At 36.5% G+C, this 15,000-nt stretch overlaps 2 protein-coding genes across 7 annotated transcripts in view; one reads left to right on the plus strand and one right to left on the minus strand.

Moving 5' to 3' along the window:
* sh2d3a (SH2 domain containing 3A) overlaps positions 1–11,012 on the minus strand; it is a 27,896-nt gene extending 16,884 nt beyond the window's left edge. The window contains exons 1-6 of one of the 5 annotated variants that reach the window (XR_013798003.1): positions 10,835–11,012; positions 10,125–10,220; positions 7,058–7,163; positions 6,545–6,731; positions 461–494; positions 269–385 (exon numbers count right to left, since the gene is read on the minus strand). Coding sequence is in view for 3 of the 5 variants with exons in the window: in XM_079615714.1 (XP_079471840.1) it covers positions 269–385; positions 461–494; positions 6,545–6,731; positions 7,058–7,163; positions 10,125–10,214 (534 nt within the window). In the remaining 2 variants the exon portion in view is untranslated. Of the gene's footprint in view, positions 1–268; positions 386–460; positions 495–1,403; positions 1,489–4,748; positions 5,057–6,544; positions 6,732–7,057; positions 7,164–10,124; positions 10,221–10,834 lie in introns of those variants that run through there. The other 4 variants (XM_079615714.1, XR_013798004.1, XM_079615715.1 and 1 more) reach the window with 4 other exon arrangements.
* Positions 11,013–11,766: 754 nt separating this feature from the next.
* Positions 11,767–15,000, plus strand: part of vav1 (vav guanine nucleotide exchange factor 1) — a 26,521-nt gene continuing 23,287 nt past the window's right edge. Inside the window, exons 1-4 of one of the 2 annotated variants that reach the window (XM_079617010.1) lie at positions 11,767–11,884; positions 12,460–12,668; positions 13,304–13,485; positions 13,591–13,677. In XM_079617010.1, the coding sequence (XP_079473136.1) occupies positions 13,591–13,677 (87 nt within the window). In that variant the 5' untranslated portion in view covers positions 11,767–11,884; positions 12,460–12,668; positions 13,304–13,485. Of the gene's footprint in view, positions 11,885–12,459; positions 12,669–13,303; positions 13,678–15,000 lie in introns of those variants that run through there. The other variant, XM_079617011.1, reaches the window with a different exon arrangement.

Here is a 15,000-nt window from a genome sequence, read left to right on the forward strand (position 1 = left end):
GGGACATGGATTTTAATGGTGAGACTTTTGTTTTTGTAACCAGGCTCTCAAAAAGTATATCAAAATTTGGTTTAAAATGTATAGGCCAGTATATCGGTTATCAGCTTTGTTTCAAATATAAAGAATTAGCAGTATCGGCCACAATGTTCATATCGGTGCATCTCTAGAAAAAGAGCTTTGTGGGCAAACATTCCTCCTGTCGTACTGCAGGTTTGTAATGGCTTGCGAGCGAGTGGTTTTGGGTAAAGGCAGTATCGCACACACACACCTCGCGCAGCAGCGGCCCATGATACCAGGCGTGACCCCTCAGGTCTTCAGTGCTGAGTTTCAGCTCCTCCTCCAGCTCTTTCTTCAGAGAGTCCATGTCCTTCAGCCCCGAGAACACCTGCAGAACACCACAATAACACCATGAAGCGCTGGACGACGAGTGTGTGTGGCGAGACCTGTGTAACACGCTCACCTGACTGATGAAGGCCGACACACTCTTCCTCCTGCTGCACAACAGATTTAAAAAAGTCACAAAATTACGTTTTTCATTTGCAATATTTACATTTTTTACATTCATGCATTTTTATACAACCTTTTTATACACTTTATTGGAATCTGGTCAAGTTGATTCATTCGCAATATTTTTGACTTGAGGAAAATCGGTTTATTTAGATTTATTTTTTCACTCTAGACTACAGGCAAACCCATTGTTTTTCATGCTCTAGTCTATTTTGAGGTGTATTTTTCTTCCCTCCAAAAAAAAAACATCCAAAAAACACATTCAAGTGTTTATTTTATTGCATTTTATCTATTTGCGTCTGTAGATTTCAATTACAATGCATATCTTTAAAGAGTTTCATCTCCACTTCAGCATCACATAAATACACCAAAACTTACAGTTTTATTCCAATCTATATTCTAAAGGTTTTTACTGAAGGGTTTGTTCATATATCATTTGCTTGATATATATTTAACACGTTTTTCCTAAAAACATGGTGAAAATGTGTTTTTTTCTGTCTGACGACAGTATTTTCTGATTTCTGGAGTGATACAGAGAGAAATCCAAAATCCCCTCAGTTAAACATTTAGCTCTACTATGTCAACAAAATCAAACAAGAATTTTTAACCTGGCTTTATCCAATGTTCAGATTTATGTGCTGGAAAAGTATGCAAATTAGTGCATATATGTTTAGATGATTGACGAATGCCTCATTTGCATGATTAAACAACACTTCAGAACTTGTAATACAAAATGTGTCTTATTATTCTGTATTTAATCAACTTGAGAAAGTATCTGGATATCTACTAGTTAAACTTTTAGAAACAAAGCTCAAAACATCACAGAGAACAAAATGCTGACGTCTGTACCGCATAAAAACACATGTACAGACATACACTTTAGGACATGCACTCACAATGCTCTGTGTCCGTCCACCACACCCTCCTTATGCTGGTGTGCTGACGATAAACTCTTCTTAGTGTTTGATAACTTCAGCGTTACAGTAAAGACCTCTGAGAACAGCAAGGTAAAGCACTACCGATCACTGACACGGAGAGGTGTGTTTTTAAATAACACTGTAATGGCGTTTCCTTCCCATCTCACAGCCAAACCCGCTGCATTGTGTCCTCTGGACATCAGGGAATGTCCTGGGATCGGTTGCCATGGAAACGGATGTTATGGCCTCAAGGTCAGTGCAGTCAAACTCCCAAAAAACTAAACTAAAACTAAAGACTAAAGAAAAACTAAGAAACTTTTTTTGTGTTATTTCCCAGTACAAATATCTAAACAATAGTGAAATCAAGATAAATTTACTTTTGATATTAAGTATTGTTTTCTGAAAAAATTATCAAAATTAAGTGAGTTTATGCTCAAAACAATGAAAACAAATACTGTATCTGCCAGTTGTGTCAGGAAAATAATCTTGTTTTCCCTTTAAATGAAGTTTTTCCTACACTGTTAGACCTTACCGGGTTTTTTTACAGTAAAATACTGGCAACACTGTTGCCAGTAATTTACTGTTATTTGTACAGTTATTTACTGTATTATACAGTTTGTTACTGTAAAATGCACTAAATTAAAATTTGACTTAAAACTAATTTCTCTTGCAGAAACCGACTGCCTTAAATTGACCAACTGTAATTTAAATGTGTAAAACTAAAATGTGTAATGCATTAATAATGTGAGAAAAGAGTTAAGAACTTCCATTAGAAACCATTAAAAAACTTAAGTACATAAAAAGATTTCCACTGAACCAGCAATTACACTCTGTTAAATAAAGCAACATGCAGCATATCATCGACGTTTCTTGATCTTCTCCTGGACTGAAGCACAGGCTCTACTCTTCAGCACAATGGTGACCCAAAAAACAAAATTTTACAGTAAACTACTGGCAACAGTGTTGCCAGTATAAACCTGTTTTATAACTTACAGTTTATTACTGTTAAAATACATTTTGTGGGTGTGTCTTTTTATCTTACACTGTTAACCCTTTCAACCCCACAGGAACATCCACACTACAAAGAGTAAAAAGTAACATTGACGCAGTGTTGCAGTGAGATAATTAAGTGAATATGTCAGTGATTGTTGAGCATTAGTGATGAACACCGGCTGTTAACAAGCAGAATCACTGAAGGAAAGAGGAACACAAGAACAGAAAATAGAGAAACACAAGAACTACAACTGACTTCCAGCTATAACACATTATTACACGTATTATTAACCAGTTTGACTTTATTTCTGTCATATATCTACAGAAGTAGTTATTGAGATGTTTAATTGAAAATGTTTGATTTGAAGTTACCATTATAGAGATCAGTGTTTGCTTTAGTTGGGTCGCTGATGCCAACACATTATTTTTTCTCTTACTGCTTGAGCTGTGTTTTTGCAAGTCACACTTGTGCACACACACAGTTCGTGAATGATTGTGGTTATATTCAATATCATGACAAAATCATTATGTGGCCTGTCCATTCACTAAGAAGTTAATTCTCACTCATTCAGAGTTTAATTCTCAATCAAAAGTGTTACATTACCACCACTGTGAAACAACAGCAACAATGACTAATTTATTTAACACATGCATGACCAAAAATAAAAGGACTACACTGTCTTGTAGAAACACAGAAATATCACATAATAGAACATGCATCTCAACAATGGTAGGAATATATATATTTTTAATTATTATTCATGCAGCAGAGCATGCTGGGAGTTTTATACTATCCTGGTACCCAGCATGCATTGTGACATGAAACTTCTGATCATCACCATTGTTGAGATTCATATGATGATTGTTGATGTCTGTGTGTGTCAGAGTCAAGCAGGAGTTAATTCAATTTTAATGCACTATATGATTTCAAAAATTTTCAGTTGACCTGATTACAGAAATATTGCTGTATTTCATGTTGTAGATTATCAGATATATGGTATTAAACCAGAAATTCACAGCACACATAAATTAAAAAAGTAATAAATCATGTATAATTTTGAAATCACAAAACCAAAAACTCCTGATCAACTTCCCCTTGACTTTTTCTTGCTGTAACAAATGTGCTTTATAAACTCAATGTTACAACAGCCAGAGAGAGAAGAATGTAAGAAGTTTTGAAGTCAAGGTACAAGAGACCAACTAAAGCAAATACTGATCTCAATCATGGTGACAACAAACTTTATTATTAACTAAATCCCTGTTCATTCTCAACAAGAACTTGAAATAAATAATGTTAAACTGGTTTCACACTCAGTGTGGCTGGAAGTCAGTTGTAGTTCTTGTGTTTCTCTTTTTTCTGTTCTTGTTTCTCTGTCCTTCAGTGATTCTGCTTATCAGGAGTTCATCAGTGTCTCAATTCACTCACTTCTTTTCATTCAAGTGGACTATATTAGTGAACTAGTGTAGGGAATAGTGAATGAGGTTATAGGGTGAGATTGGGAAAACAGCCTCTGAGTGTCGACTTTGAGCGCTGTTAATTCACAGTATATTCCTGTAGGTATATTCCTGTATATTACTGTTTTAATGGAAAATGGTATGATATTGTAAGAATGTGGGCTTTTTCTACAGTAAGGGCTAACAGTGTATATAGGCAGATATTTGATCTTGTTTTCAGCATAAACTCACATCATTTTGATCTGTTTTTCACAACACAACACTTTACATTTAAGTCATTTTGCTTCTCCAGTAAACATATTTTGATTTAAGAATATTTCGATATTTAATGATTCGAAAATAAGACAAAAAATACTGAGAAAGAACGTTTTTGCAGTCCTTCTTTCTATGCCCTAATGACAGCAACAAATATAAAGAGTTTCACTAATAAAAGAACTACAATGTATTACCATGTTTTTTTTTAATATGTACTCTAATGTTTGGAAAACCATAAATACTGTTGCATATGAATATGGTTCCCTTGCCTGAATCATTCAGAACCATATCAAAATACATGAATTAATAATTTATAACAATAATATACATTATGTTATTAAAGTATAGCCTATAAAGTATCATCTAGATTATGTGAAATCTCATGTTTTCCAAAGTCAAACTTGAGTTCAGCAACCCACAAGAAACATGTACAGCAGAACATCTGGTTTCGCTGACAATTTACTTTAATAAAGTATTTAAAAATCGACATGAGAGCAACAAATTATGTTCTAACAACACACACATATATATATATCAAAGGTCTCGGTTGCAGCTCTGCCCTTCCCATCGCAAACACCAGGATAATCATTAACAGTGTGTGCGACACCAGCTGAAGCTTACCTGGAAAACACAAGCTATTCCTATTGTGGAGTTTCTCATCGAGAGAGAGATCATGATCCGAGTGTTCTTCTTCTTCTTCTTCTTCTCCTCCTCCAGTAAATCCCTCACTCACAGCTGACGAGTTCACACACGCTCCGCTCCTCCCGCATGCGCGCCGCTATCTCGCGCGCATTCCTCGCATTCCGCGCGCACTCACCTGTGTGACGGCGCCCGAGGCCCTGAAAACCCGCAACCCGTCAAACATGCTCGATCCCCGGGGAGTGAGAGAGCGAAACCTGTGTAAGCTTGATCTGACGACGCCCCGTTTCGCTGAGACGCGCGCGTTGTTGCGCAAGACGCCGCGTTCACACTGTGCGCGCTCACAGGAAAGATTCCACAGTGTGAGCCGTGACATGTTGCGAGGGAAAACTCATCCTGACAGTAAAGCTATTATGTTGCAAGTGCACTTTCATAGGTGAGACTGGGGCATGTTGTCACACAGTTTACTGCAGTATTTCTCAGTGTGTGTTTTTTTGAAGACATAGCTTAAGTTAAAGTGTCTAGTCACACTTTACAATAGTTCATTAGTTAATGTATATAACATGAACTAACAATGAACAATACATGTGTTATTGTATTAGTTAAACTGTGTTAATGTTAGTTATTAATAAATTATATATTATATTATATAAAATAAAAATCCAGCTGTTCATTGTTTGTTCATGTTAGTTCACAGTGCATTAACTAATGTTAACCATTACAACCTTTGATTTTAATATTAGTAAATGTTAAAAATTAACAAATTAATAGATTAATAAATGCTGTAAAAGTATTGTTCATTCTTAGTTCATGACTAATGAACCATATTGTACCAGTTTTTTTTATTAAGTAAGAATTTTCAAAAATGTAAACACAATAATTCTCGGACAATTCAGCAAAACCGCATGCATTTCTACAAGATTTCGGAGTAAATGTATATTTATCCCCAAGACGTAAACCACAAGAGAGAAAAAACTAAATGAGCTAAACTTTTTCACTGAGATGAATGATTTTTGAAGAAGCGTGACAGATACATTTTCTTTATAAGATTTTATATTTTGATTTGACTATTTGTGAGTAATTTGGCTAATAAGTTAGTCATCAAATCTAAATTACTTCCTGTGACCCTGGACCACAAAACCAGTCACATGGGTCAATTTGTTTACATTGAGATGTATACATCACCTGAAAGCTGATTACATAATCTCTCCAGTGATGTGTGGTTTGTTAGGATAGGACAATATTTGGTCGAGATATGAATATTGAAAATCTAGAATCTGAGGAGCTTAAAAATGTAAACATTGAGAAAATCTCCTTTAAAGTTGTGCATTTATGTTCACGATTGTGCTGCATTCACTCACAAAAATACATGTTTTATATATTTACGGTAGGACATTTACTAAATATCTTTACTTAATTTCCTAATGATTTTTGGCATAAAGTCACCTTCATTTATATAGCGCTTTTTACAATACAGTTTATATCAAAGCAGCTTCACAGTGATAACATGAGAATAATACAACAAAGTTTGTATCTAGACTATTGTGTCATCGTCCACCTGAAGGCAGATCAACAATATTGTTGAATATTAAATGTCCCCAACTAAGCAAGCCAAAAGCCAAGGCAACAGAAGATAAAAGAAAAATGGATAATTTTGACCCATACAATTATAGTTGGCTATTGCCACAGATATCCCCGTGCGACTCCAGACTGGGTTTGTGATCCAGGATCACATTTGGCGCTTGTTTAATGTTAAATAAATAATGTGTGTTGATTACCTGAGCTTGAGTTTGGCGGAGGGGGCGTGGTCTTCAGGGCGGAGCTGGAGGCAGGAGGCGGAGACTCGGTTGTCACGGCGACGCAGTCTCGGCACGATGCTGTGCCGGAAGAAGTCCGTGGATCTGACCAGGTCAATCGGGGATGCCAGCGTGTTTTTCCGGCTCATCGTGCCGGTGGAGATATTCTCTGAGGAGAAGCACCATATCTACCATTACAGCCGACACAAATATGCTCTGAACGCTTTACACATGTTTTTTCTTGGTTATGTGAACTATCCATCATAAAAGTGCATCTGTTCATCATAAAAGTGCATCTGTCCATCATAAAAGTGCATCTATCCATCATAAAAGTGCATCTATCCATCATAAAAGTGCATCTGTTCATCATAAAAGTGCATCTGTCCATCATAAAAGTGCATCTATCCATCATAAAAGTGCATCTGTTCATCATAAACATCTGTCCATCATACTGGAAAAACGTGTGTGTGTGTGTGTGTGTGTGTGTGTGTTCACCTTTCTCAGGCTGTTGTGTCTGTACTTGCATTAGGATGGTTGTTCTGTGTTCTTGATCTTCGACTCCCATCAGTCTGAGATCATCCTCTGTTACAGATAGGAGACCCTACACACACACACACACACACACACACACACACAGATTGTTTGGCGATCTGCTCTGTGACAAGTGATTTTAAAAGTACAAATATTCCACGTAGTCTCTTAATAAATAACACCTGCATAATGAAAATGACTGAAACGCAGTTTGGTATATGAATATATGAGTATATGAGTATGAGTATATGAGTATATGAGTTATGAGTTATGAGTTATGAGTATGAGTATGAGTATGAGTATGAGTTATGAGTATATGAGTATGAGTGAGTATATGAGTATATGAGTATGAGTGAGTATATGAGTTATGAGTATGAGTATATGAGTTATGAGTATGAGTGAGTATATGAGTTATGAGTATGAGTGAGTATATGAGTATGAGTTATGAGTATGAGTGAGTATATGAGTTATGAGTATGAGTGAGTATATGAGTATGAGTGAGTATATGAGTATGAGTGAGTATATGAGTATGAGTGAGTATATGAGTTATGAGTATGAGTGAGTATATGAGTATGAGTGAGTATATGAGTATGAGTGAGTATATGAGTTATGAGTATGAGTGAGTATATGAGTATGAGTGAGTATATGAGTATGAGTGAGTATATGAGTATGAGTGAGTATATGAGTTATGAGTATGAGTGAGTATATGAGTATGAGTGAGTATATGAGTATGAGTGAGTATATGAGTATGAGTGAGTATATGAGTTATGAGTATGAGTGAGTATATGAGTTATGAGTATGAGTGAGTATATGAGTATGAGTGAGTATATGAGTTATGAGTATGAGTGAGTATATGAGTATGAGTGAGTATATGAGTATGAGTGAGTATATGAGTATGAGTGAGTATATGAGTTATGAGTATGAGTGAGTATATGAGTTATGAGTATGAGTGAGTATATGAGTATATGAGTTATGAGTATGAGTGAGTATATGAGTATGAGTGAGTATATGAGTATGAGTGAGTATATGAGTTATGAGTATGAGTGAGTATATGAGTATGAGTTATGAGTATGAGTGAGTATATGAGTATGAGTTATGAGTATGAGTGAGTATATGAGTATGAGTGAGTATATGAGTTATGAGTATGAGTGAGTATATGAGTATGAGTGAGTATATGAGTATGAGTGAGTATATGAGTTATGAGTATGAGTGAGTATATGAGTATGAGTGAGTATATGAGTATGAGTGAGTATTTGAGTTATGAGTATGAGTGAGTATATGAGTTATGAGTATGAGTGAGTATATGAGTATGAGTTATGAGTATGAGTGAGTATATGAGTATGAGTTATGAGTATATGAGTATGAGTGAGTATATGAGTATGAGTGAGTATATGAGTTATGAGTATGAGTGAGTTATGAGTATGAGTGAGTATATGAGTTATGAGTATGAGTGAGTATATGAGTATGAGTGAGTATATGAGTATGAGTGAGTATATGAGTATGAGTGAGTATATGAGTATGAGTGAGTATATGAGTATGAGTGAGTATATGAGTATGAGTGAGTATATGAGTTATGAGTATGAGTGAGTATATGAGTTATGAGTATGAGTGAGTATATGAGTATGAGTGAGTATATGAGTTATGAGTGAGTATATGAGTTATGAGTATGAGTGAGTATATCAGTTATGAGTATGAGTGAGTATATGAGTTATGAGTGAGTATATGAGTATGAGTGAGTATATGAGTATGAGTGAGTATATGAGTTATGAGTATGAGTGAGTATATGAGTTATGAGTATGAGTGAGTATATGAGTTATGAGTATGAGTGAGTATATGAGTATGAGTGAGTATATGAGTATGAGTGAGTATATGAGTATGAGTGAGTATATGAGTTATGAGTATGAGTGAGTATATGAGTATGAGTTATGAGTATGAGTGAGTATATGAGTATGAGTTATGAGTATGAGTGAGTATATGAGTATGAGTTATGAGTATGAGTGAGTATATGAGTATGAGTGAGTATATGAGTATGAGTGATTATATGAGTATGAGTGAGTATATGAGTTATGAGTATGAGTGAGTATATGAGTATGAGTGAGTATATGAGTATGAGTGAGTATATGAGTTATGAGTATGAGTGAGTATATGAGTATGAGTTATGAGTATGAGTGAGTATATGAGTTATGAGTATGAGTGAGTATATGAGTATGAGTGAGTATATGAGTATGAGTGAGTATATGAGTTATGAGTATGAGTGAGTATATGAGTATGAGTGAGTATATGAGTATGAGTGAGTATATGAGTATGAGTGAGTATATGAGTATGAGTGAGTATATGAGTATGAGTGAGTATATGAGTTATGAGTATGAGTGAGTATATGAGTATGAGTGAGTATATGAGTATGAGTGAGTATATGAGTATGAGTGAGTATATGAGTATGAGTGAGTATATGAGTATGAGTGAGTATATGAGTTATGAGTGAGTATATGAGTATGAGTGAGTATATGAGTATGAGTGAGTATATGAGTATGAGTGAGTATATGAGTTATGAGTATGAGTGAGTATATGAGTATGAGTGAGTATATGAGTATGAGTGAGTATATGAGTATGAGTGAGTATATGAGTTATGAGTATGAGTGAGTATATGAGTATGAGTGAGTATATGAGTTATGAGTATGAGTGAGTATATGAGTTATGAGTATGAGTGAGTATATGAGTTATGAGTATGAGTGAGTATATGAGTTATGAGTATGAGTGAGTATATGAGTTATGAGTATGAGTGAGTATATGAGTATGAGTGAGTATATGAGTATATGAGTATGAGTGAGTATATGAGTATATGAGTATGAGTGAGTATATGAGTATGAGTGAGTATATGAGTATGAGTTATGAGTATGAGTGAGTATATGAGTATGAGTATATGAGTATGAGTTATGAGTATGAGTTATGAGTATGAGTGAGTATATGAGTATATGAGTATGAGTATGAGTGAGTATATGAGTATGAGTTATGAGTATGAGTGGTTGTGCACCTCGAGGCCGTAGTACTGTTTCTCCAGCGCACTAGTGTACTGAGGGAGCCCGATCTGCCTCAGCCAGCGAGCGATCGAGCGGCTGTCCATCGCGACCTAACAGCACAGCACACACACACACACACACACACACACACACACACACACACACACACACACACACACACACACACACACACACACACACACACAGAGAGAGAGATTCAGGAGTGAGAACGCCAGAGAACACATTCTGTCTTTATTCACATGAAAAGTCTGAAAAATTACATACTAAGTTGGTACGTCATATTGAAAATGTCATAATTATGAGTTGGTATGTCATAATTTCAACTTTTTAACTAATTATTACAACAGTTTTCATGTAATAATTTTGAATGTTGTCATACTTATTATTTAATAGGTCTATATATTTATGATTGTTTTTAGTGTCATAATTGAGATGTGTGTTTTTTCCTCATGTGTGCTTCGGGATTCGGGTTTCTGCAGACTATATTAGATTAAAAAGCATAGCTCTTGTGTTTCACTACAGTTTCTCTAGATCAACATTTTGGTCTGGACTCTTTAAAGGATAAAATAATTAAAAGTAATTTTCTTTAGGAGTTTAAAGACAAAATTTTGAAAACTTCTGGGGTTTTCAAATTCACGTCAGTCAGTCAGTCTAGTGCAGCAAAATGTACTTTTAGCAGATGTAAATGTAATTTAATTCTTACCTGTGCGGCAAAACTCCTCTCCTCTCCTTATTTTCTCTTATTCCTTCTTCATTTGTCTCTCTGTCTTTATGGTTCAGTCATTAATTGTCTTTATCTCAGTTTGTTGTATTCGAACTGTCGTCCACATCTCTCTCTCTCTCTCTCTCTCTCTCTCTCTCTCTCTCTCTCTCTCTCTCTCTCTCTCTCTCTCTCTCTCTCTCTCTCGAGGCGCTGTGTCCTGATTGGCTGCTGCAGCAGCGTCCTCTCTCTCTCAGCCAATCACAGTGCAGGGATCTCCGTGTGAAGTTACAGCAGGTTGAGACACATTTAGTGAACAGCAGATCGTCTCAGGCCGATGGTTTTATGAGAAATTAGCAACGTTTCTGTAACTGGTCGAACGTGATTCTTGTCATTCCAAGCTAGTGGGTTTGATTCAGGTTTGATTCCTACGAACCTATTAAAATAAACCGTGACTGTAAATCGCTTGGATTGAAGCCGTAAAAAGGTGCATTATTATAATTAAGTGGGGCTCTTTTTAGCTGCGATTCAAATCTTAATCGTGCAAAATGGATATATTTTTAAAATCAGAAATCAAACATTGTTCAGGCAGTGCCCCTGTAATGCACCAGCAGATGGCGACAAGTTATAGTGACATTCATCACACACCACAGCACCTGAACGGATAAAATGAGGCCCAAAATGATGTTTATATGTATACACAGTCTATATGGTTTATAGCCTACACCTTATTTTGCAACGCGAATGTTAGTTTTTTGCTGTGAATGGCGAGACTTTTGATTCGCTATCCGAGAAAGTGTATCGATCAAAATATTTACAAAGCAGTGTGTTTATGGTTATAATAATTAACAAAAACAACATGACAACAAATACAGTTTTCAATATACAACAGCACAACAACGGATTGTTTTTGTGCGGCAAACTGGACGCAAAATGACACCGGAAGTCTCACGTTTAAAATGGCCGCGCCGCTCTTACGCTAAAAAAATAATATGGTGGATAAGATCACTTACTTTACAGATTGAGTTTGTTTTCTTGAATATTAAACATACGGTAAGATACAGTGAAGATAATCGAGAATACAGTGCTAGGCTGTGTCTGAAATTATACTAATTTCTCAGACTAGATAGGCTACTTCACGGCCACTAAAATGTTCTGAAGTGTGCGATTTCTGATGTGCCCAAATAAGATTGGCCTTTCTTATGAAGTATTGATTAATACAATGGAGTCTATGATTTATTTGTATATTAAGATCAATTATAAACAGAAGGGTGATAACAGCAACAAAAACATAAGAATTGAAGGAGGCCCAAATTGCTCATAGTGCAAGATATTATTGTTCTCACACAAAATTAAGCGAGTATGCTTAAAAAGAAGAAATATCTGTCATTGGGTCAGAAAGATAATCCTGTTTTCCATTTTAATCAAGTTTCGAACCCGAATGGCTATGTTGTTTCAAGCATAAACACACTTAATTTTAAGACATTATCATAATATCTCAAGTCATTTAGCTTCTCAAGTAAATGTATCTTTTGATTTAAAAATGCTTCTGTAAAACTAGATGATACTGAGGAAGAATACAACCGGTTTTATAACTGAGAAGTAAACGTCGTGTCATTTCCCATCAGTCAGTTTAGTCACACTCACAACTCTCCATGCTTGTGGACACATGAGATGTGTTCAGTGTCAGGATCTGTTATCGTGAGTGATTCAGAAGAGGATCGCCTGTGAACGAGTGTTCACTCCAATACTGTCACTGTACTGTACGGAAACCGGCCCGAGAGTTTGCATTTCCACGCAACAGCAGTGCTGCTGCTCTCTGACTGCATATACTGCGGTTAGTGACACACACACACACACACACACACACACACACACACACACATACACACATTCACACTCATACAGAGAAACCGCACACACATACTCTAGCAGCAGCACATGCATACATATAAAACCCAAATTTTGCAAGTCAAGTGTGTGCGAGTGTGAGAGAGAGAAAGACTGTGTGTGTGTGTGTGTGTGAGAGAGAGAGAGTGTGTGTAAGAGAGAAAGACTGTTTGTGTGTGTGTGTGAGAGAGAGAGAGTGTGTGTGTGTTGTGTGTGTAAGAAAGAGAGAGAAAGACTGTGTGTTTGTGTGTGTGTGTGAGAGAGAGAGAGAGAGTGTGTATGCGTGTGAGAGAGAGAGAGAGTGTGTATGTGTGTGAGAGAGAGAGAGTGTGTATGTGTGTGTGTTGTGTGTGTAAGAAAGAGAGAGAAAGTGTGTGTGTGTGTGTGTGTGTGTGTGTAAGAAAGAGAGAGAAAGACTGTGTGTTTGTGTGTGTGTGTGTGTGTGAGAGAGAGAGAGAGTGTGTATATGTGTGTGAGTGTGTGTAAGAAAAAGAGAGAAAGACTGTGTGTGTGTGTGTGTGTGTGTGTGACATAGAGGAAAGAGGAAGTTGTGTGCAGTTGAAAGGCTTCCTCCCTGTGCAGTTGCAGAGCAGCAGAAGCGCGGAGGACAGAGACGAGAGACGACAGAAGAGAGAGAGAGAGAGAGAGAGACATCGCTGGACAACAGCGGGAACACCACACCGGTCAACGGAGAGAGAGAGAGACTTCATTACAGAACACACACACCCTGAAGCCTGTGCTGATCACTGATTCGCTGGTGTGGGGTGTGCAGATTAACTCCGGATCATGGATGCGTTAGGAAGGGTGTAGGTCACTGAAGATCACCGGATCGAGTGTGTGTGTGTGTGTGTGTGTGTGTGTGTGTGGAGATGGAGCTGTGGAGACAGTGTGCCGGATGGCTGATTCAGTGCCGAGTGCTTCCCGAGAACCACAGGGTCACCTGGGACAGCGCACAGGTGAGTGTTTACCTGTGTTTCACTGATGCAACACGATTACCAGCACTCACACACTCTCTGAACACACACCCAGACGTCACACACCCAGACGTCACTGACGCTGGCTCGAGTCAAGCCGTTCTTCCTGAACACTGGCCTGAACGCTCTCTCCGCACACGCTACACCATACATGTTTAAACTGTTCAGAACTTTCCTGTTTTCTAGAGAAGGGAGATGGATAACGGATGTTGTTCCTCAGTGTTCACGATGCTTTACTGGAGAAGAAGCTCAATTATATTAAGTCTTGAGTCAGAAAAAAACTACATTATTTCTCAGCACTCTTAAACCAACGTTCAGCTCGTCACAAGACATGTTCACATCACAGCACTAAATTATTCATAACCTTCACATTTTGTACTCAAGATACTGTACTGAAGAATAAGCAACATGACTTTAGATAAAAACAACTCGATTCAAAGAAAAAAACAAGATTGTGTTTGTGTAAATGTGTCTTGATTTGAGATCTTGCATGTTATTAATGCAGGAAAATGCTGAGTAAGAAAACCATTTTTTGCTGTGTTAATGATCTTGATAGTATTTCATATTTGTAGGTTTGGAATATATTTCCGTACGGCATTACTGTATTATTCAGGGTTGCATTATGTTTTTTGTTTTGCACAAAGCTAATTATTCCTAACTTTTCCATTTTCTAGAGAAATGAAATGGATAAATGGTGTTCTTCCTCAGTGCTTCTGTCTCGTTCTCCAGCGCAAACATCTAAACATTCTGAAATCACCATACTTTACTGGAGAAGAAGCAAAATGACCGAAGATATTAAGTCATAATGAGAAATAAACTCAATTTAAAAGAGAAAACAAGATTATATTTTTGTTTTGAGTTTCTATCTATCTATATATTTGTACTGTAAACAAGACGAAAATACTAAGTATGAAAACCAATTTTTTGCAGTGTTGATGATTTTGATATTATTTCATATATGTAGATTTGGAGTATATTTCAATACGGCATTACTGTATTATTCAGAGTTGCTGGTTGCATGATGTTAGATTTGAGTATTACACTAACTAAAATATGGTCTCAGAAAGTTCAACATGTCCAGTTTAAAAACGTTTAATTGAATGTTCTCTGAAAGTAACATTTAAAAAAAGTCCAACTAAACATTTCAGAAAAACATTCCATTTGTAAATAATTATTTAAATGATAACTTTGAACGAACGTTTGTTCGTAACGTTGAGAGAACCTTTCCAGAACGTTGCATGTAAAGTAAACATCAAACTGGCCTGTAGGATCATAGTTTTGGGGGTTTTGCATCTAAATGAAAAA

Source organism: Phoxinus phoxinus (genome assembly GCF_949152265.1).
Source record: "Phoxinus phoxinus genome assembly, chromosome: 6".
Taxonomy (NCBI): domain Eukaryota; kingdom Metazoa; phylum Chordata; class Actinopteri; order Cypriniformes; family Leuciscidae; genus Phoxinus; species Phoxinus phoxinus.